Genomic DNA, 24167 nt, shown 5'->3' with positions numbered 1-24167 from the left:
AAAATGCAGAAGCAGCTGGGGAACCTGGGGATGATCCTCCCTGCTGTCACAGAAATCAAATCCCTGCTCACCGATTACACTCACGCTGCACTTCCAATGGGCATCGCTGCTTTTGCAGAAACATTGGCAAACAACGTGTCAATTCGCTATGGAATATACTATACTGATTAACATCTCAATTTCGCGTCAGTGTTAGATCCCCGTTTCAAGACAGAATGGATAATCCGAGATGAGTCTGTATGCAACAAATTCGGGGAGATAAAGTAAGGCTGTGGTTTAAGCTAAAAGTGAAATACATGCAGATTTCGTTCCTTTTTTGGAGTGAGCGGGGGCGATTTGAGTGGAGCGCGATGCAAACTGCGTTGAGCGCTGAGCGATAATGAGCGGACTGGCCTGATGTGGCTTTGAGCGGGGGGAGCGGAGGGGTGAACAACTCCGTGAGCGAGGAGCTGAGATTCTCACCGCTCCACTCCGCTCATATGCTCTGGTCTCCACAGCCTGCATCCTATAAACCACAGAAGAAGACTGTCTCCACAGACTGTCTCCCAGCATAATCCACAGAAGAAGAAAAGACAGGGGAGAAAGCCATACCAAAACATGATCTGTAAGCATCACTCTGATTCTCACACCTCTCCATCTCTCCCTCTCTGATTCTCAATCCTCTCCATCTCTCCCTCTCCACCTCTCTGTCTACAACTCTCCCTCCACCTCTCCCCTCTCCTTCTTCCCTTCCACCATGAGCCTGAGGTCCAAGCATATCTCCAGCTCCAGTGGCCACCACAGCAGCCCTCTCCACTCTGTCTCAGTCATCATGAGCCTGCTGGCCCCTCTCAACCTGGAGATCGACCCCAACCTGCAGGTCACCCGCATCCATGAGAAGGACCAGATCAAGGGCCTCAACAACTGCGTCGCCTCCTTCATCGACAAGGTCTGTGTGGTTGTCGCTTATGATTATGAAGGTCTCTTTTTTACTTAATCAGGATAGTCCACACAGTAGCAATAATTGAACTGTTTTCCAGGGAGTCTTATGTCTATAATGGTTTTCCTCTGTCTGAATGAGCTACAACAGGACTGAAAGCCAACTTGGTTTAGCCATTGATTGGAAAAAGGCAGAACAAACAGTGATTGCCATCTGTTTATTTTTTCATTACCACATTAAAGTAACAGTCTATGACAAATCAAATTCAAATGTATTTAATAAAGCCATTTTTTACATCAACAGTTGTCACAAAGAGCTTATACAGATACCCAGCCTAAAACCCCAAACACCAAGCAATGCAGATGTGGAAGCACAGTGGCTAGGAAAAACTCCCCAGAAAGGCAGGAACCTAGGAAGAAACCTAGAGAGGAACCAGACTCTGAGGGGTGGCCAGTCCTCTTCTGGCTGTGCCGGGTGGAGATTATAAGAGTACATGGCCATTAAGGCCAGATCGTTCTTCAAGATGTTCAAACGTTCATAGATGACCAGCAGGGTCAAAGGATAATCACAGTGGTTATAGAGGGTGCAACAGGTCAGCACCTCAGGAGCAAAGATGATGAAAGTAAAGGATTTTTTGATTGTTTGTTGTTCTGTACTTCGTTTGACTTTGACTTCGTATATCAGTTGGACTCGTGCTAACCCATGAAAACAAAGTCACCTGCTCTTTCACAGCCGGTGGTCAACGATACACCACTTAGCTTACATCATATCTGACGTTTCTCACGGAATGGCTAACAGAGTCACATTAGAGGCTTTGTGCCTGTTCTACTCTACGGATCACCAGGCTAGTGCACAGCCCTAAGCTTCCTGCAATAACAAACTCCTATTCGTCTCAGGAGTTAACCTGAACCCTAGACATTTTTGAGACAAACCATGCCCTATTGGTGCAGGGGATTTGGGATGCGAAGCCCATTTAAAGATGTCTAATAACAAGTAAAATATATTTAAAGCACCATCCCATGTCCCATTTCTCTCAGCTCATTCAGCTGAGCAATCGGGGGAGAAGGGCCTTGGTCAGGGAGGTGACCAAGAACCGATGGTCACTCTGACAGCACTCCAGAGTTCCTCTGTGGAGATGGGAGAACTTTCCAGAAGACAACCATCTCTGCAGTACTCCACCAATCAGGCCTTTATGGTAGAGTGGCCAGATAGAAGCCACTCCTCAGTAAAAGGCACATGACAGCCCGCTTGGAGTTTGCCAAAAGGCACCTAAAGGACTCTCAGACTATGAGAAACAAGATTCTCTCCACATCTGGAGGAAACCTGCCACCATCCCTACGGTGAAGCATGGTGGTGGCAGCATCATGCTGTGGGGATGTTTTTCAGCGGCAGAGACTTGGAGACTAGTCAGAGAAAATCCACCGTGACCAAAATGGGGTATCTTTGAATCAAAGAGAAAGGCCTCTCTTCAGGGCCACTGAAGACCCTGCATTACCACGTGCTATTTCCTCAACTATCTGCTTCTCTTTTCTCCCTGTAGGTGCGTTTCCTGGAGCAACAGAATAAGATGTTAGAGACTAAGTCTGACCTGCTGCACGGTAAGCAGACGGGCCACTCCAACATCGAGCCGCTGTTCGAGGCCTACATGGCCAACCTCCGCCGCCAGATGGACGTGGTCAGCAACAACAAGACCAAGCTGGACGGAGAGTTGAGGAACATGCAAGGTCTGGTAGAGGACTTCAAACACAAGTAGGAGTCTGTCTGTTCTGTTTCTCTGTCTGTCTGTGTCTGTCTGTCTGTCTGGACGGAGAGCTGAGGAACATGCAAGGTCTGGTAGAGGACTTCAAACACATGTAGGAGTCTGTCTGTTCTGTTTCTCTGTCTGTCTGTGTCTGTCTGTCTGTCTGTCTGTCTGGACGGAGAGCTGAGGAACATGCAAGGTCTGGTGGAGGACTTCAAACACAAGTAGGAGTCTGTCTGTTCTGTTTCTCTGTCTGTCTGTGTCTGTCTGTCTGTCTGTCTGTCTGGACGGAGAGCTGAGGAACATGCAAGGTCTGGTGGAGGACTTCAAACACAAGTAGGAGTCTGTATCTATCTGTCTATCTATCTGTATGTCTATCTATCTGTATGTATGTATGTCTGTCTGTCTGTCAGACTGTTTGTCTCTCTCTGTCTGGACTGAGAGCTGAGGAACATGCAGTGTGTGGTGGAAGACTTCCAACACAAGTAGGAACACCTCTAGTTATTTTACCAGGAACGTTGGTTGAGTTCTATTCGTTCTCTTTTTATCTGGCAATGACCTGGGGAAGAGTTGTCAGCGAGAGGGGTTTAGTCTGCAGTTTCATGGAGAAACTCCTGGCCCGGATTATGACTCATTTATTATCTGGTGTCATTTTAACACTGACTAATAACAAAGTGTGACAGAAGATGATCAAAGCCAGAACCTTTCTGACCACAGCCAGTCTCGTGTCATTCTGGTCTTACCTAGACACCAAGATGAGATCAACAAGAGACACAATATGGAGAACGAATTTGTAAATCTGAAAAAGGTGAGAACATCACATTTCTCCAGTGACACCTGAATTGTGTTTTAATGGTGCAGTCTCTGAAGTATAACATTGATGCCTTTGGACTCCTTTATGGACACAATATCATTCTATGACATCAACTTGATGTTGTATTCAGCGATACAGTGCTGCACCATGAGAGTGAGGTTAAGTTAGACAAACACTGCAGATGAAAGGGCACAGAGAGACAGAGACAACAATATGACCAAACCTGCCCCACCTTCTGCGAGATGAAAAAAACATAAGCTCATAGGTATCATATCACCACTGAAAAACGAAAGAACTGGACATGGGGTGTGTCGGGGGGGTCAAAGAACATGTCAAACCACCATGTAAAACGGGTGTGTCGGGGGGTCAGAGAACATGTCAAACCACCATGTCAAAACCAATTTCAGCCTAACTAGTTGCCTTGCAATGAAACAATCAGTCTTCGATAAATTGCGACTGGTATGTTTGGACAAGGTACTTGGTGGCCTACTGTTCTTTCAAGGTATTAGGTTTACAAACAGTAGTAGTATGTTGTCCTATCAGGATGTGGACTCAGCAGACCTGGTGAAAGCAGACCCGGGAGACAAGGTGGGAGCGCTGACTGATGAGATCAACTTCCTCAGGTCCATCTATGAGGAGGTAAGGTCATTACTGTATTACCAAGAAACTACAATCCACAAATGTGGTCCTTTATGGCTCAGGCAGTTGGTGAGAGTGAGTGGCTATCAATGCCAAGGTTGTGGGTTCAAATCCTGCAATGATCATATGCAAAAAATGTAGGAACTCTCGTTACTGTAAGATCCTTTGGAGTGTTAGAATGTTTGTTTACCTACCCAAATGTTAGTTCACCTCTCCATACATCCAGGAGCTGCGTGAGCTGCAGGCCAGTATCAGGGACACCTCTGTCGTGGTGCAGATGGACAACAGTCGCGACCTCAACATGGACCAGATAGTGGCTGACGTCAAGGCTCAGTACGAGGACATCGCTGTTAAGAGCCGAGAGGAGGCTGAGATGTGGTACAAGTCCAAGGTGAACAACAGTTGGCTATTCTAGGTTTGAAGTGGTTAAGAGGAATTTTGTTTCACTACATGGAAATCAATTCCCATTACACACATACTGAACCGAGCCGTCCTGCTCTGGCCTGGTTACACATCCATCCATAGCAGCTGGAACCATGTTTGAAGGACAATGGGAAAGGAAAAGATCAGAGTCTAAAATGTGTGGTTTGGCAGATAGTGCGAAGAAGATGCAAGAGAACTAGGCCTCTCAGAGTAGGAGTGCTAATCTAGGATCAGTTTATCCTTTTAGATCATAGTGAATAACATTATTTGGACCTGATCCTAGACCCGCAGTCCAACTCTGAGATACTTTGTGGATACGGGCCCTGATTTTCGGGGCCTTCAAGTAATGTGGTCCTCTGTAGCTCAGCTGGTAGAGCACGGCGCTTGTAACGCCAGGGTAGTGGGTTCGATCCCCGGGACCACCCATACGTAAAAATGTATGCACACATGACTGTAAGTCGCTTTGGATAAAAGCGTCTGCTAAATGGCATATTATTATTATTATTATTATTAAGTAATGCAAGTTGTGTTTTGATCTCAGTTGGATCAGATGGCCATCCAGGCCACGCAGTGTGGAAACGAGCTGAGGAACACCAAGGGAAAGATAGCAGAAATCAACCGCTTGATCGGCCGTCTGCAGAGTGAGATGGAGGCTGTCAAACAACAGGTAGTTCACTTATTATATAATGCTATATGGTTTAACTGCTTTGAGGCACAGTAATTTCAAACAAAAACATGTATGCAGTACATACCCTGCCAGATGGGATCTACTTTATTGGATATAAGATTCAGCAGCCACTAAGGCTGTAAGTGCCACTTGGTGTGTAAGTCGCTCTGGATAAGAGCGTCTGCTAAATGACTAAAATGTAAATGTAAATGTAAGCAAGAAAGTAATGCCATGGAGTTGATGCAACCTTAACCCTGGTGTTGATGTCCCTAATGTCCCGTAGCGTGTCAACCTGGATAACCAGATCGCTGATGCTGAGGGCCGCGGGGAGCTGGCTGTGAAGGAGGTTAAGTCCAAGATCAGAGATCTGGAGGATGCTCTGCAGAGGGCCAAGCAGGACATGGTCAGGCAGCTCAGAGAGTACCAGGACCTGATTAACCTCAAGCTGGCCCTGGACATAGAGATAGCCACCTACAGGAAACTACTGGAGGGAGAGGAGGACAGGTATGGAGGGAGAGGAGGACAGGTATGGAGGGAGAGGAGGACAGGTATGGAGGGAGAGGAGGACAGGTAAGGAGGGAGAGGAGGACAGGTATGGGGAGAGAGGAGGACAGGTATGGAGGGAGAGGAGGACAGGTAAGGAGGGAGAGGAGGACAGGTATGGAGGGAGAGGAGGACAGGTATGGGGAGAGAGGAGGACAGGTATGGAGGGAGAGGAGGACAGGTATGGAGGGAGAGGAGGACAGGTATGGAGGGAGAGGAGGACAGGTATGGAGGTATGGAGGGAGAGGAGGACAGGTATGGAGGGAGAGGAGGACAGGTATGGCAGTATGGAGGGAGAGGAGGACAGGTATGGAGGTATGGAGGGAGAGGAGGACAAGTATGGAGGGAGAGGAGGACAGGTACGGAGGGAGAGGAGGACAGGTATGGAGGTATGGAGGGAGAGGAGGACAAACCCCTTGAGTTTTTCCACGTTTTGTTACGTTACAGCCTTATTCTAAAATTGATTAAATAAATAACAATTATCATCAATCAACACACAATACCCAATACTAACAAAGTGAAAACAAGTTTTTAGATTTTTTTGCAAATGTATTAAAAATAAAAAACGGAAATACCATATATTCAGACCCTTTGCTATGAGACTCGAAATTGAGCTCAGGTGCGTTCTGTTTCCATTGATCATCCTTGAGATGTTTCTACAACTTAATTGGAGTCCACCTGTGGTAAATTCAATTGATTGGACATGATTTGGAAAGGCACACACCTGTGTATATAATGTCCATAGAGCTCCGATACAGGATTGTCGAGGTACAGATCAGGGGAAGGGTACCAAAAAATGTCTGCAGCATTGAAGGTCCCCGAGAACACAGTGGCCTCCATCATTCTTAAATGGAAGAAGTTTGGAATCACCAAGACTCTTCCTAGAGTTGGCCGCCCAGCCAAACTGAGCACTCAGCGGAGAAGGGCCTTGGTCATGGAGGTGACCAAGAACATGATGGTCACTCTGACAGAGCTCCAGAGTTCCTCTGTGGAGATGGGAGAACCTTCCAGAAGGACAACCATCTCTGCAGCACTCCCTCAATCAGGCCTTTATGGTAGAGTGGCCAGACGGAAGCCACTCCTCAGTAAAAGGCACATGACAGCCCGCTTGGAGTTTGCCAAAACGCACCTAAAGGACTCTCAGATCATGAGAAACAAGATTCTCTGGTCTGATGAAACCAAGATTGAAGTCGTTGGCCTGAATGCCAAGCGTCACGTCTGGAGGTGAAGCATGTTGGTGGCAGCATCATGCTGTGGGGATGTTTTTCAACGTCAGGGACTTGGAGACTAGTCAGGAAGGAGCCTGTAATGTAACAAAATGTGTAAAAAGTCAAGGGGGTCTGAATACTTTCCGAATGCACTGTAAATATACAGTTTATAGAGGTTTTATACAAATGTTCTGTATAAATAGCCTCTAAAATATATGTTAACAGACCATAAATCTACATGTTTGTTTTCGTGGAAAGCTATTATATGATACAGTATTGTTGAGGTTCATCAGGTCCTGGTACTCCCTGTTGCATTTACAACTTGTATAAAGTGGCGCAGTGGTCTAAGGCACTGCATCGCAGTGCTAACTGTGCCACTAGAGATCCTGGTTCGAATCCAGGCTCTGTTGCAGCCGGCCGCGACCGGGAGACTCATGGGCGGCGCACAATTGGCCCAGCGTCGTCCGGGGTAGGGAGGTTCATGTCCATTCTAGTATTCTAATTCCTAATTCTATGCTCTAACCATTAGACTGCCACTGGTGTGTTCTATTCAGGTTCTAAAAGTAGCAGTAACAAACAGCAGCTTCAGCTCCCCAACACCCAAGCTGCTGATTAAAACGACTGAACAAAGAGACAACTCCAGATTCAGCTCTCACTGAAGATCCTTCTGGCTGAGGATGAAGAACCGTTACCGGTATATGAGAGTTTATATCAGATCAATTTCACATGTATTGCTCCTTTTGTTTATCTACATTCTGTAATGAGCATGGAGAGTATACCATAAGATTATGATTCACGATCTAATAGTTTTGATTTTGTAGCTAGTTTTTTGTAGCTAGTTGTTTGTAGCTACAAACTTTTGATCGTTCTTTCTGTAAAGAAAACACAAATTGTATGACAAACTTGACAAAGATGTTTTTTCCTCACCACAGTTTCAACTGGTCATTTCATGTCAATGTCAAATATTTTTTACATTACAATTAACACAGCTCGTGCTACTTGCTGTAACACATGGGATGCTGTAGAAGTTTTTAAATAAAGAACAAGAGAGTACTCAATGGCTATAATGTAAATAAAAAAGCTTCATCCTCAGGCAGAGAGAGAATGGTTCTTTTCTAATAATTTAATATGAACTTTGAGAGAGATCCCTGAAGGAAGGGGGTCATGTTATTTGAAGAGATATCATGCTTTGGAGTAGTAAATTCATGTTTTTTTACATCCCAAAAAATAAAAGATCAAATTAATTTCTCAGAGAGACATACACACATATATATATATATTCACACATTGTTGATTAATAACTGTTAGCCAAAACATACCCACTATGAAGAAGAAAATAGAGCAAGATCAGTTAAATGTATAGCTGAAAGCATGCACTAGGTATGGTGGTATTACAAGTAGTAACAAAATAGTATTATTGCCTCCTAGTGTTCAATCGAAATACTGGTCCTTCACTGTGCTTAAAGACTCAGAATCTGGAGTTCCTTCCCTGCACATACACATTTCCTGAGGACCTTGTCACTTCATTGTCAAGGAAGACATTTTCAAAGGTTTTCAGATTACTCCTTTATGACAATCATTATAACAGATACTACAAGTCCAGTCACTCTATCTACTGGGATAGATGTAGGTCTACCGTCTCGCTTCTCCTGAAGAGCAGCAATCTACGATCCCAGCTGGTACTACCAAAACACTGCATCAGTGCCATCCCACAGTGTTTCTCTAAGTGTTCCCTGGCTTGTTCTGCCACATCTCCTCTGATCTTTAACTCCTTGAAGTGGTCAAAGTCAGACCGCCCTAGCTTCCTCAGCCTCCTGGCAGCTGAGCGGTAGCACTTCCAGGGCTGGGCCTCCAGGAGAAGGTGTTGGCTGACGGATGCCAGCCGGGAGAGGAGCCCCAGCAGGGCAGCGTCTCCATGGTTCAGGTGGACCCACATGGTAACAGCCAGGCACAGGGAGAGGTGGAAGCGGAAGCAGCCATGTTGTCTCAGGTAGTCCTGTAGCTGGGTCTGGCTAGCAGCATCCTCAGTGATGTCTAAGGGAATGAACGAGATGCTCTGGGGGAAAGGGTTGGTCTGTTGGGCACGGAGGATCAGGGTTTCGTCCAGGTCGAAGCCGAGGAGCTGGAGATCACTGTCGGGTGGTGTTGTAGCGTCTTCAGACAGGACCCTCTGTTGGAGATGTCTGTACAATGCCACTGTCAGGTCCTGTTATATATTACACATGGATAGATGAGAAAAATACTTCATTAGTGTCAGACAATTGACTCAAAGTATTCAATGACCGATGATGAAACTCAGTGATTGTTCTCTTAACTTGTGTGGGTGGTAGATCAATTTGTAAAGGATGGCTAACATGATTTAATCTTTCTGTGGCTAACGTTAGCTGGCTAACTTAGCTAGCGTTAGCTGGCTAACTTAGCTAGCATTAGCTTACCCCTGAATTGCAGCCGACATCCAGAATCAATATGGTTTCACTGCTGTCTTTGCCATACCCCAAATCCTGAATAAGTGTGGTCGGAATGAGGCTTAGACGGTTCTCTGGTGGGTTGAATGTGTAATAGTTTATAAAATTGCCGTAAGGCGCTGCACCGGGATCATCTTTTTCATCCAGAACTTCACTCTCTGCTCCACATGTTGCCATCGTTCTTCTCACGTGTGCAGCATCAAAATACGTCCGACCTAGGAAACATGTACAGAACGTCTATACGGCTCCTCCCACTACTGATTACTCAAGAACCGAATGACTTTTGACCCTCGCAAGACTCCATTGCTTTCAGTTACGGAAAAAGTTAGCTAGCTAGGTGTGTTGACATTGAGAGGGGTATCATTAATCTGACTATCGTTCTCTTTTACAAGAAAGGTAAGCAACAATGCAATTTACATAGCAATAATCTGAAACTGGAAATTCATAGAATGTTGATGTCATTTGTTGATAATAGCTTGCTAACCTTGATAGCTAGCCAATTGTTAGCTAGCTAACCTAGCTGGCTAGCTAAATTACATCAGATACACTGTGTCTTTAACTAACATCTGATAGTGTTATAATTGTTTGTTGAAATGTAAACAGGGAGATGTATGTAGCCAGCTACTCTTCGTTGTACTACAACTTGTAGTTGCTGGATAACCTCCTCAGAGACCCACATGTATTTGGTTCCGCCAGGAACACCATCACCATGTTGACCACCGCAAAGCGTCTCGCCGACTTCGGATACCGGGGGTTTTCTGCCTCGATGATGCTGTTGACACTCTACGGGGGATACCTGTGTACCATGCGGGGATACCGCTACATGAACAAGCAAAAAGAGCTGCAGGTAGCGGCAGAAAACCAAGACGTGGAAGCCCTCAAGCCATAGAGGACTGGAACTGGATAGTTTGTCCACAAAATCATGGACATTTCTGTTCCTCCCATGGGACTTTTATGTGATAACTGTATTTGGGTGTGGAAGTTTTGTGTGCCCAGAAGAGTAAAGGAGAATCTACTCTTCATTTGCTGTCAACTTCATCCTTTGTCTGCTAAAAGGAGAGTGGGCAGAGGACTGGAGTTGACTGAAAAATGAGTTGACCCCTTCCAGCTTAAACTAAATGTCAAATCTGTCTCCTATCATAACTCTCGCAGGACACCCTGAATCACGGTTTGTGTGGTGGGATATTCAAAGTTATGTTACAACCATTAATATGAATAAAAACATCTTACACAAAAACATATTTTGGTCTCTGTACTCAACACACCAATGGATGATCTCCACTGAAGAGGATTGTGTTGGCTTCTTCACATTAAATTCATATGCATTTTTACCAATTACATTGAGGCAACGACATTTTAAAACATTAAACATTCATAACAATTCAATAAACATTGGTCTCATATTAATAATATAGAAACAGTCTAAACAGAACAGAAACAAACAAACAAAGTAACTGAACAATTAATTCTTAAAATATACAGTAGTAACTCAAGTCCACCTGACCAATAAAACAGGGAGAGAAGAGAAACTGCAGCATCACATAAAAAAAATGGGACTACTAACAAACAGTCTATGTACATAAGGTACTGCAAATATCTACAGATCTACTTGACATCAGGAAATGCAAATATTTGTTTAATCAGTTTTGATTCTCTGGGTCACAGTGTGTCTACTCATCCATTGTCTGTTGTCATAGTTACCGATCTTCTTAAATGTACTATGATCATTGTCAGTTCTGAAGAAGAAAAATTAAAAAGAGTCAGGTGAATGAAGAAACTGAGTCTTAAACTGTCCAGGGAACTGGATGAGGCTGGAAAAGCGCTTCAAGATGTAATCTAGGATAGGATGAACTAGTAGTGGAAAGGCCTTACAGATATGCCTGATTCTCACTATAGGGCTGACCTGAACAGGACTGGCTCATATATTGTCCTTTCCAGCACAGTTCCAACAAATAGTGGATGCGCAGCGTAACCAGGCCAGACATATTTGACCTGGCTCGGCTCGGCCCTATAGTGTGAATCAGACAGCAGACTCCTCTCTATCACCTGCTGCTGCTGTGTTTCTGTGGCCAGCTTTTAGTGGTGACGGTGTGGCCGTTGGTGCCGTTCTCTGCCTTAGGAGAGAAAGCCATTTTAACCCCCCTGTCGTTGGTCCCGTTGGTGTCAGCCTCCTCTGAGACACCTCTCATCCTTAGACACCTGACAGACAGAGAAATACAATGTTACAATTCAAAGTGAATGACGTGCTTCACATCCTGGAAACATGGTTGCCAGGTCAGAACGAATAAGGCACCTTATTTTCATAGGTAATTACACATAAATTAATAACAGAATCTCTTCATATGTAACCCATTGCCAGTCAAAATGTCACAGACTGCCTTTGTGAATTCTGACTCAAACTGCACATGCTGGAGTTTACCACATTGTTTGGAGGGGAAAGTATATGAAGGCATAAATAAAAGACTTACTGAAGAGAATATATAGTCGTCAGTTAGACAGGGCAAGCAAGCAAAAGAGAAGTGGAGGAGGAAGACTCAGCCGAGAAAGAGAGATGGAAAGATAGGAGGATCCCTCTCACCCCAGAGAGAAAAGAAAGGAGCCATCTCTGCAGAGAGAAAGAGAAGGAAAGGTATGAAGCAATATATAACGTGTTATTCCGTAGTCCTTCCATAGCCTCCAACATGCAACAGGTGTTGTTATTTATAGCCTGAGCTGAGGTCTGACATGATGGAACTTCCACTCCTGAGGTTCTCAAGTCTGGGCCTGTATTCACAACAGTCTCCGAGTAACATTGCTGATATAGCATCAGTTGTGTCTTTTAGATCATAATGAATAAGATTATACGAACAGGAAGGACCTGATCCTAGATCAGCACTTCTACTCTTGAGACGCTTTCTTAATACAGGCCCTGTCCTCATACAGGCTCCGACTAGAACCCAGAGTTGTGTCCCTAATCTGGAGAAGTCAGAGCTGTACTACAACTCCCACTCACCTTTCTACATCTGACCTGTACTAGTCCTACATCCCACTCACCTTTCCTCGGACCAAGGCCTTCCCGGCTATGAGGTAGGACCAGATGACGTAAAATAAAATAACAGAAGGGAGGCTGTATAAAGGGGCGTACCGGTACAGAGTCAATGTGCGGGGGCACCGGCTAGTCGAGGTAATATGTACATGTGGATAGAGTTAAAGTGACTATGCATAAATAATAAACAGAGTATCAGCAGCGTAAAAGATGGGGTGGGGGGGGCAGTGCAAATAGTCCGGGTAGCCATGATTAGCTGTTCAGGAGTCTTATGGCTTGGGGGTAGAAGCTGTTGAGAAGCCTTTTGGACCTAGACTTGGCGCTCCGGTACCGCTTGCTGTGTGGTAGCAGAGAGAACAGTCTATGACTAGGGTGGCTGGAGTCTTTGACAATTTTGAGGGCCTTCCTCTGACACCGCCTGGTATAGAGGTCCTGGATGGCAGGAAGCTTGGCCCCAGTGATGTACTGGGCTGTACGCACTACCCTCTGTAGTGCCTTGCAGTCGGAGGCCGAGCAGTTGCCATACCAGGCGGTGATGCAACCAGTCAGGATGCTCTCGATGGTGCAGCTGTAGAACATTTTGAGGATCTGAGGACCCATGCCAAATCTTTTCAGTCTCCTGAGGGGGAATAGGCTTTGTCGTGCCCTCTTCACGACTGGTGTGTTTGGACCATGATAGTTTGTTGGTGATGTGGACACCAAGGAACTTGAAGCTCTCAACCTGTTCCACTACAGCCCCGTCGATGAGAATGGGGGCGTGCTCAGTCCTCTTTTTTTCCCTGTAGTCCACAATCATCTCCTTTGTCTTGGTCATGTTGAGGGAGAGGTTGTATACCTGGCACCACACGGCCAGACCTCTGACCTCCTCCCTATAGGCTGTCTCATCGTTGTCGGTGATCAGGTCAACCACTGTTGTGTCGTCGGCAAACTTAATGATGGTGTTGGAGTCATGCCTGGCCATGCAGTCATGTGTGAACAGGGAATACAGGAGGGGACTGAGCATACACCCCTGAGGGGCCCCTGTGTTTAGGATCAGCGTGGCAGATGTGTTGTTACCTACCCTCACCACCTGGGGGCGGCCCGTCAGGAAGTCCAGGATCCAGTTGCACAGGGAGGTGTTTAGTCCCAGGATCCTTAGCTTAGTGATGAGCTTTGAGGGCACTATGGTGTTGAATGCTGAGCTGTAGTCAATTAATAGCATTCTCACGTAGGTGTTCGTATTGTCCAGGTGGGAAAGGGCAGTGTGGAGTGCAATAGAGATAGCATAATCTGTGGATCTGTTGGGGCGATATGCAAATTGGAGTGGGTCTAGGGTTTCTGGGATAATGGTGTTGATGTGAGCCATGACCAGACTTTCAAAGCACTTCATGGCCACAGACGTCAGTGCTACGGGTCGGTAGTCATTTAGGCAGGTTATCTTAGTGTCCTTGGGCACGGGGACTATGGTGGTCTGCTTGAAACATGTTGGTATTACAGACTCAGTCAGGGACATGTTGAAAATGTTGGTGAAGACACTTGCCAGTTGGTCAGCACATGCTTGGAGTACACGTCCTGGTAATCCGTCTGGCCCTGCGGCCTTGTGAATCTTGACCTGCTTAAAAGTCTTACTCACATCTGCTACGGAGAGCGTGATCACATAGTCATCCGGAACAGCTGGTGCTCTCATGCATGCTTCAGTGTTGCTTGCCTCGAAGCGAGCATAGAAATGGTTTAGCTCGTCTGGTGGGCTTGTGTCACTGGGCAGCTCGCGGCTGTGCTTCCCTTTGTAGTCTGTAATAGTTTTCAAGCCCTGCCACATCCGACGAGCGTCAGAGCCGGTTTAGTACGATTCAATCTTAGTCCTGTATTGACTCTTTGCCTGTTTGATGGTTCGTCTGAGGTTATAGCGGGATTTCTTATAAGCGTCCGGGTTAGAGTCCCGCTCCTTGAAAGCGGCAGCTCTACCCTTTAGCTCAGTGCGGATGTTGCCTGTAATCCATGGCTTCTGGTTGGGGTATGTACGTACGGTCACTTTGGGGACGACATCATCGATGCAGTTATTGATGAAGCCAGTGACTGATGTGGTGTACTCCTCAATGCTATCTGAAGAATCCCAGAACATGTTCCAGTCTGTGCCTAGCAAAACAGTCCTGTAGCTTAGCATCTGCGTCATCTGACCACTTTTTTATTAACCGAGTCACTGGTGCTTCCTGCTTTAGTTTTTGCTTATAAGCAGGAATCAGGAGGATAGAGTTATGGTCAGATTTGCCAAATGGAGGGCGAGGGAGAGCTTTGTATGCGTCTCTGTGTGTGGAGTAAAGGTGGTCTAGAGTTTTTTTCCTCTGGTTGCATATTTAACATGCGGGTAGAAATTAGGTAGAACGGATTTAAGTTTCCCTGCATTAAAGTCCCCGGCCACTAGGAGCGCTGCCTCTGGATGAGCGTTTTCCTGTTTAGTTATGGCCTTATACAGCTCATTGAGTGCAATCTTAATGCCAGCATTGGTTTGTGGTGGTAAATAGACAGCTATGAAAAATATAGATGAAAACTCTCTTGGTAAATAGTGTGGTCTACAGCTTATCATAAGGTACTCTACCTCAGGCGAGCAAAACCTCGAGACTTCCTTAGTATTTGATTTTGTGCACCAGCTGTTGTTTCCAAATATACACAGACCGCCACCCCTTGTCTTACCGGAGTCAGCCGTTCTATCCTGCCGATGTAGCGTATAGCCCGCTAGCTGTATGTTGTCCATGTCGTTGTTCAGCCACGACTCGGTGAAACATAAGATATTACAGTTTTTAATGTCCCGTTGGTAGGATAATCGTAGGTAATCTAATTTATTTTCCAATGATTAAAGATTGGCTAATAGGATTGATGGAAGAGGCCTGTGTGTGTGTGTCCGTCCGTCCATACCCACTCACCTCCAGTAGGAAGTCTGATGCATCGTGGACACACATCACCAGGCTCCCGACACGCAGCATGTTGTTAGCGTAGGAGAAACTGATCAGGCTCACTGTTGCTAGGTGATGGATGAACATGATGGGGAAGTCCTGTAATTCAACAACGAACCAGGAGGAGATTATCACAGCAACTGGGTCATTACAGACCAGTTACAGGGCAATTCTAGAATACTGTTAGATATTGTATGCAGATATGCATTTATATGTTGCGTTAAAATGGCAGATTTCATTTATAGGAACTTCCCATAATAACTCTGCTCAATAATCTATGACTTCCTAGTTTATCTCCTATGAACCTCGATTTACGATTTTCTCACGTTCGATCAGAAAATTATACTTGGAAGTGTGTCAACTCAAGACTACTCTCCTTTCAATGTGTGCAAGTGTTTGTGCCTTTGTAGGGAAAACTAGGAGTTGTGTACTCTCACATGATCTACTCTTCTACAGTAGCAGTAAGACATGATCTACTCTTCTACAGTAGCAGTAAGACTCCAGGCATATTCCCTGCTCCTGCTGACTCCATGCTGTTTGGGTGTGTTATTCTGTAAAAAGGTGTGTAGGACGGAGTCAGGCGCAGGAGGTGTGAATCAAAGAATATGGTGTATTTGTCCAATACAGCAGTCCGCAGCAATGCGTAAACCAAATACAGTGCGACTTAAATGCGTACTGGGAAAACAAAATACACGGGTGAATATCCCGGCGATAAAAGTAACATAATGCTCAACACGAGCTAGCGACACCTCCACATGGAACAATAACACACAAAGACTTGGGGGAGCAGAGGGAATAATTATACAGAGACTGATGAGGGGATACAGTTGAAGTCAGAAGTCTACATACACCTTAACCAAATACATTTAAACTCAGTTTTTCACAATTCCTGACATTTAATCCTAGTAAAAATCCCCTGTTTTAGGTCAGTTAGGATCACCACTTTATTTTAAGAATGTGAAATGTCAGAATAATAGCAGAGAGAATGATTTATTTCAGCTTTTATTTCTTTCATCACATTCCCAGTGGGTTGCCTTTAAATTGTTTAACTTGGGTCAAACATTTCGGGTAGCCTTCCACAAGCTTCCCACAATAAGTTGGGTGAATTCTGGCCTATTCCTCCTGACAGAGCTGGTGTAACTGAGGCAGGTTTGTAGGCCTCCTTGCTCGCACACGCTTTTTCAGTTCTGCCCACAAATGTTCTATAGGATTGAGGTCAGGGCTTTGTGATGGCCACTCCAATACCTTGACTTTGTTGTCCTTAAGCCATTTTGGCACAACTTTGGAAGTATGCTTGGGGTCATTGTCCATTTGGAAGACCCATTTGCGACCAAGCTTTAACTTCCTGACTGATGTCTTGAGATTAAGCTGGTTGAGAGAATGCCAAGAGTGTGGAAAGCTGTCATCAAGGCAAAGGGTGGCTATTTGAATAATCTCAAATATAAAATATATTTTGATTTGTTTAACACTTTTTCAGTTACTACATGACTCCATATGTGTTATTTCATAGTTCTGATGTCTTCACTATTATTCTACAATGTAGAAAATAGTAAAAATAAAGAAAAACCCTTGAATGAGTAGGTGTTCTAAAACTTCTGACCGGTAGTGTATTTATTATCTTGAGAGGTGAGGAAGGATAGAGGTGAGGAAGGATAAAGTTCCCTTACATCCAGAAACAAACCCATATTCTCCTGAGACGTGAGGAAGGATAAAGTTCCCTTACATCCAGAAACAAACCTGTATTCTCCTGAGACGTGAGGAAGGATAAAGTTCCCTTACATCCAGAAACAAACCTGTATTCTCCTGAGACGTGAGGAAGGATTAAGTTCCTTTACATCCAGAAACAAACCCCTTGCCCTTGGGCTGCCCATCTCCTTTGCATTGGTGAAGATCTGGGGCGGTATCAAGCATCTCAGAGTAGATCTAATCTAGGATCAGGTCCCCCCTGCCCATTTAATCAACCTGGACTCAGGGGTAGACGTAACATAGTAAATGAACATCTGGGACCCTCCAATTAGTATGATATATTACGTTTCATATGGTATGTATCAATTTGTGGATGTCCATCATGCATTTTGTATGATGTGTTACAAATTATAATTCGTATGATATGTTACAAATTGCAATTCATACAATATGTTACGAATTGCAATTGTACAATTTGTTACGAATATGCAAACGCGTGATATGTTAAGAATTCAAATTTGTTGTGGCTAACGTTAGGTAGGCTAGGGGTTAAGGTTAGGTTAAAGGGTTAATGTTAAGGGAAGGGTTAGCTAACATATTAAGTAGTTGCAAAGTAGCTAAAACGTAGTTGCAACGTTGCTAATTAGCTGAAAAGCTAAAGTTGTCCGTGATGAGATTTGAACATGCAACCTATGGGTTGCTAGACATTCGCTTTATACGCCCACCCATCCAACCATAACCTTCTGTCTTATGTAACCATACAAAGTGTAACATATCATACTAATTTGAATCTCCCGGATTTACGTTTACTATGTTACGTTTAGTCTATGAGACCAGGCTGATGTTATCTTCAAAATGTAGGCCTATCCTAAAACATCACTCCTACTCTGAGACACTATGAATAAGGACACTAAAAGTATGACCGACGTGGTGAAAATGCACACAATGTCCAGAGCCACAATGAAAAGCCTACAATTTCACTCTTCAGCGTCACAAGACTGTGCCTATGATTTCAACCTAACTAAGCCCTAAAACTCTCAAAAGTGAAACAGGCAACTGTTTCGATGCTGTGTCAGTTTCTCCGTTACAAGGGTCTGTTATAACCAGCTTATAAATGTTCACTCTCTCCAGCAGTTTTAAAGCTATAATTGACGGGCGTGATTTGAATTGCAGGCCCCACCTCCCGCCCGCTATTCACAGAGGTATTTTTTTATTGTATTTTTTATTTCACCTTTATTTAACCAGGTAAGCCAGTTGAGAACAAGTTCTCATTTACAACTGCGACCTGGCCAAGATAAAGCAAAGCAGTGCGAATGTAGGTATCATTGATGGAATCCTGTTAATTTGGCAGCCCGCAGCCACCTAGCTAGCTAGCTAGCGTTCTTGTCAAAAGAGAAGATAATCAATAATGAACAGTGATTAAAATCGTGTGCTCAAGATCAGTGGCGGCTCCTGAAAAAATTCTCAGGAGGGGCAATTTTTCTGATGATTTAGGTGACCTACACACATTTTAAAAAAGATATGTCCAGCAACAACATGAAGACAGGGGCAGCATATAAGTCAATACCAGAAGCATTTATTGACTGATCTGGGGAGATGGATTCCAGTTTCTGTGACAGATTATAAATAATCTCTGATGCCTTTGTTATATTAGCTTTTGGTTGAATGTACTGTCGTAGTAAATATATAATGTTATAGCTTGGTCTGACTAAAATCTTGTGCATGACCCATTTTGTGTTGGGCGTTTGTTTTCAATCAATGCTGTTCCTATCCTATAACAATGGACAAAAGAGTCCTATCTTGTCAGCCTTGTCAGCAGGTGGCCAAGGACAACACCCACGCCATAGGTCTCTCAGTTCTTCCAACTCACGAGTTCTTGCTCTGAGGACACACACACACACACACACACACACACACATCATCACTGATAACACACACACACACACACATCATCACTGTTAAACACACACACACACACACACAAAAATCCCCTCTCTTTAGGCTGAACATTTGAAGACAGAGAACCCGACTCAGAGCCAATGCAACAGTGGAGGGGACCTCGCCCAACTCATCAGGACCAATCAGAAGATCAGAACTACTAGATTCAACCTACATCATTTATTGTATAAAATGTCTGCACACAATGTTTTCGGGGCTCTCTTCAGATAGCTCCCTAAGAGTTTGACGAACGAGTCCGTGCACGCGATTCCAGATATCTTTACCTCTGAATAAACTGCCTTTATTATACCATATCCACCCTGTCCAAAGTCTCTACTTGGTCTCAGTTCTCCAGTAAACTTGTGATTATCAACAGTACACAACGGTAACAAACAATTGGGGGAACTCACGGGGCAGATAGTAAGGTCGCAGTGACACAGAAAGCAGTTCAATGTCGGGGGTACAGAGTCGCTCTCTTACCAGGATCGATTTTCCCTGTGACTGTCAGATCGCGGTCCGCTCTGACCAGGGTGAAGCCGGCCGGCTCCACTTCTCTGTCCGGGACTCTGTCATCCAGCCAAGTCTCCCAGCTGTATTGGATTCCGCTGCCAGCAGCGTTTTCATTATTTAGTCCGTTCGTAGCGGGTATGTACACGATCAACAAGATCAGTCCAAAACCCACCACTGGAAATCCATGGTTGGCAGAATGTTTGTAAACTAAGTGTACAAATTAAAAACATAAAATAACGCCACTAAGTGTACAAATTAAAAACATAAGATAACGCCACACTGCAGGTCGCAACAGAGACGCTGCTAGCCGCTATTTTCTTAGTTACGTTCATGGTTACGTCACGTATGACGAAAGCGCGTAAGTGCAAGCCCACAGACACCCATAGAGATTGTATTGAAAGCTTTGAAATTTGAAAAAAATAGATTTTACATGGGAGTCTATGACAGACTTCTGGGCGATTTTCAACATGACTGAAATCGCCCCAAAAACGGGCGGGGCCATTTGAAGCACGACTTTAGCCTGATTTGACATTTAGTGGCAGTCAGATCAGATTAGAACACTGATAACTACTGTTGCCGTGATATAATTGATTAGAAAAAAAATCCCTTCCTTTTCCCGTTTGGCAGTGCGTCGCCCATATCGCCCTATTGAACACACCGCCCCTGCTCAAGATAGGTTGAATGTAAGGTAGTAGGGGGTAACTAGCCCCCCCCCCCCCCCCCCCTTGTAATTAACATAAAGACCACAAGATGTCACCAAATTATTTTGCTGAACAAAAAATGTCCTCTGTGTCATCACAACTTTTGGAGATATTTCAACAAAACCATTTTGTGGTAAATTTATCTAATTTTTTAAAATTTTGAAAAAGTTGTAGATATAATCCAATGAAGTTAGATCTATAAACATTGTTTTATATACAAGTAGAAAGGCCTTAAAATAAATAATCCACTTGTTTAGAGAGAAAAATGTAGATACTTTTTTAGTAAAGTAGTAATATGTTGGATGAGTGTGTTGGGGGCAACTTGCCCCCCCCCCCCCCCCCCCTCCCCTACTAGGGGGTAACTGGCCCCTGGTGGGTAGTTACCCCTTTATGGTTATGAACGTGTTTCTACCTGTCATTTAGACAATGACTAGCCCAGTTAGTGCTAGTTTATGCTAACTTGCTAGCTAGCAACTTCACTAGCAGTAAATGCTAGCCAGCTAGTTAGCATAAGCTGCTAGGAGTACTAGCTAGATCGTCTGAGGTAAAATACATTTGATAACGTAACTTAATTTCAGTTGTAAATGTTTCCACTAGTGACTGATAGCTTTACACTTAATGCAACTTTATAGCCTTTTAGCTATTTTACACCGCATTTTATGTCATATAGCTAGATAGCTATCTACGTTTTTAAGAGAGAGCTTTTCAATTGGCATCTCTTCCCCAGTTTTCAGTCACAGGTGGGGACTGGATTAGGTGTGAGCAGTGCAGGAGGTGGACTCCAATTTGACTGGGGATAGCTTTATTTGTGACCTACAGGTACAAATTAGAATTGTGCAATAGCAGAGCATAAGAGAGTTGTCACATCAATGCTACACTGAGTTAATTAGTTAAGTTATTGTTATTAAATGTTATATTCTAATGTTATTTAATGTTATTATTTATATTCCATTCCAATATTATATTCCAAAGATTTTTGTAATGAATTAAAAACAACTATTGAAAACCCTTTGCTCCTGAATGTAATTTTAAAGACTGCTGGGATTTAAAATCTTGCATTATTCAAATCATATTTAGTGCAATTGTACATCATGGATTGTATAGAAAAGGAACAACAAAGAAAGAACAAAGAAAATGTATGTGAAGGTGAGTTAAAAAGAGGGACTTTGCATCAAATCTCCTCTTAGTGCGGATATTAATGGTGACATGTGCAACACCATTTCCCCCACATATTTTGTTTAAATCATTAAAATAAGACAACTAGCTTTTAAGTATTACTTACTAAATAATTTCGAGATAAAACTGATTAAATGGATTTTAACACACTTGTGTGAAACCCTATGCCATAATCTTCTACCGGGGTAACTGCCACTGAAAAAGTGTAAACTGTAGCCATTTATTTCCCTTTATAGTTTATTCGCCTAAGCATGACCTTCATCCACATACCATTTTTTTTTCAAAATGTTGCTTTTTTTTGGTCAGCAATTAGACATTGTCCTTAGGGGGGGGCTAGTTACCCCCTAGTATCCTATAATGTATGTAAAAAATGGTCTTGCCCCAGAGAGTTGACTTTACAAGGCGGCAGGGCGGCAGGTAGCTTAGTGGTTAAGAGCGTTGTGCCAGTAACCGAAAGGTCGCTGGTTCTAATCCCCAAGCCGACTAGGTGAAAAATCTGTCGATGTGCCCTTGAGCAAGGCACTTAACCCTAATTGCTCCTGTAAGTCGCTCTGGATAAGAGCGTCTGCTAAATAACCAATTATTTATTAATTATTACAAGCTGAACAAGATGATGGCACCACCAAGCGGCCATCCATAGTATTACAAGGGAGACGTTCTGAAATGTCATGATATTATCCCCCATTTCGATCAACCGACACAAAGAGTTCCATAAAGCGCCATCTCACACCACGTGTGAATTAATTGTCACGTGTGCGTACCATGATCATCTAATGTAATTGTCCACTGACTTCAAAATAAATGTTTGCCGACAATTGTTCTCATCAGCAGCCTACGCTTTAGCAGCCTACAGAGGCTCCTTACATTCAGGATCCTCTGTATCTCAATAGACCATGGCGCTTGTAAGGCCAAGGTAGTGGGTTCGATCCCCAGGACCACCCCATACGTAAAAATGTATGCGCACATGACTGTAAGTCGTTTGGATAAAAGAGTCTGCTAAATAGCTTATTATTATTAGCCTAATGCACCAAATGATTACCATATCTTAAGGACATTATCAACATAAATATTTAACTTATTGTCTGTTATCAACATTATATGGGTATAATAGGCATTTATCTAAGAAAATTTCCGAACAAATTTACAATTTTCATTCGCTATAGAAATACATGTAGGCCTAAAAACGTAAATGCTGAGGATATGGCTTTTGCACGCGCCAACATTCCTCTCGAAAAAGTTGACAATCCCCAAATGCATGTGCATTCATTAACATACGTAAAGAACGGAGGCGCAGTCTGGTAAAAATAATCATCTGAAAGCGTCTCCATAATAATGGACGAATCAACTGACACACAATACCAATATGTTCTTCATATTTTGTGGGAGAGCTAGATTAAGAATATGTTAAAATTGTTCTGGCTGATACAGGCAGGGAACTATTCAGGCAGTGAACTATTCAACATTGTTCCGTGTACCTGCGCTGTGTGGAGGCGGAAAAGCGTAACTCTCCAAATACTGCGGTCTTTACCAAGTTGGAGAAGTTGTTGGGTTTTTATTTCTATAGCTAATGAAAATAGGCTAGCCATTTATGTTCTGAAAATAGTCTACATTTCCCACTCTACATTTGCTGATATAAAAATGCCAATCATACCCATATGTATAATAATCTAATGCTAAATTGCAGATTTTGCAGAATATATTGTTGTTTGCAAAGAGTGTCCCGGCTAGTTATTGGCGCGCTCTTTTTTCGAGCAATATTCTGATTTTGAATGTTTTATATTTTCTGCTTGGATTCATAGTCTCTCCCCTTTAACTGTCCTAAATGCTCCATGTTTATAACCTCCGATGATCAGGGATTGAGTCTGTTGGAGAGGATCCGTTTGAGTGTAACTGGTGTGGCTAGCTAGTTAGCGGTGCGCGCTAGTAGCGTTTCAATCGGTGACGGCAGTCGCTCTGAGACCTTGAAGTAGTCGTTTCCCTTGCTCTGGAAGGGCCGCGGCTTTAGTGGAGCGACGGGTAACGGTGCTTCGAGGGTGACTGGTTCGAGCCCAGGTAGGGGCGAGGAGAGGGACGGAAACAACACTGCTACATGAGAAAAGTGAGGTGTAGAATCACTGATCTACAGTAGGCCTACGCCACTCCTGGTTTAGGAGATGGTTATGACCGTGTTATGACGCTGGGTGTCAAGTAAAGTTTTACCAAAAATGGAAAATACTGTGATTGAAGAATTATTATTTAAGTTCATTATCATTTCTACACACGTTCTACTTGGTTTATGTTCAGACTGGAGTATTTTTTCATTTAAATTATTATTATTTTTACTCTTGACACCCATTCAAAACCTCCCCCAACTCAAATTTGGGACACGACCCATCAGTTGAAAAACGCTGAAAGAGAACGTCCTAGGACTTTCTGCCTGCTGCAAACCCAGTGGATAATGCTGGAAATACTGGTCAAAGAAAAAACCTACAAAGAACATCCAGAACGCCTGGCCCTAGTCATGATACAGTATGACGATAATAGCACAATAACTGTGTAATATATGTCTTACATCTAAACAATCACACCCATTGGGTTAGGCTACTCCATGGACCAGTACAATTAATTTGTGGATTTACTGGAAAAAATGGAGGAAGAAAACATAAACAGATTATTCTATGAGACTTTATATTAATTTGTCTGGCTGTATGTTCCCATGGGGGAATCCCAGTCCTACATAAAGTATCTGATTGGGCAGTTGATGTTGTGATGGGCATTTTAGTAGTTTCTCCCTGGTCCACAG

General features: G+C 43.7%; 1 protein-coding gene, 1 long non-coding RNA gene and 1 pseudogene across 3 annotated transcripts; 2 read left to right on the top strand and 1 right to left on the bottom strand.

Moving 5' to 3' along the window:
• Positions 1-736: 736 nt before the first annotated feature.
• LOC311133318 (keratin, type II cytoskeletal 8-like) lies at positions 737-7613 on the top strand (annotated as a pseudogene). The gene is made up of 8 exons: positions 737-928; positions 2460-2668; positions 3408-3468; positions 4018-4113; positions 4340-4504; positions 5078-5203; positions 5487-5729; positions 7484-7613. The product of its transcript is annotated as a keratin, type II cytoskeletal 8-like (transcript).
• A 263-nt stretch (positions 7614-7876) lies between these two features.
• LOC311133388 (pre-miRNA 5'-monophosphate methyltransferase-like) lies at positions 7877-9608 on the bottom strand. Its single transcript, XM_084166890.1, has 2 exons — positions 9390-9608; positions 7877-9160 (listed from the first exon to the last, which is right to left on the bottom strand). The coding sequence occupies exons 1-2, from the start codon at positions 9594-9596 to the stop codon at positions 8567-8569; spliced, it is 801 nt and encodes a 266-aa protein (XP_084023016.1). The 5' UTR covers positions 9597-9608; the 3' UTR covers positions 7877-8566.
• A 97-nt stretch (positions 9609-9705) lies between these two features.
• LOC311133360 lies at positions 9706-10654 on the top strand. The gene is made up of 2 exons (XR_014613583.1): positions 9706-9815; positions 10023-10654. It is a non-coding gene; the product is annotated as an uncharacterized lncRNA (long non-coding RNA).
• The last annotated feature ends 13513 nt before the right edge of the window (positions 10655-24167 follow it).

Source organism: Coregonus lavaretus, assembly GCF_964263955.1.
Source record: "Coregonus lavaretus genome assembly, chromosome: 8".
Taxonomy (NCBI): Eukaryota; Metazoa; Chordata; class Actinopteri; order Salmoniformes; family Salmonidae; genus Coregonus; species Coregonus lavaretus.
Note: the sequence above shows the minus strand (reverse complement) of the source record. Positions and strands in the feature narration are given on the sequence as shown.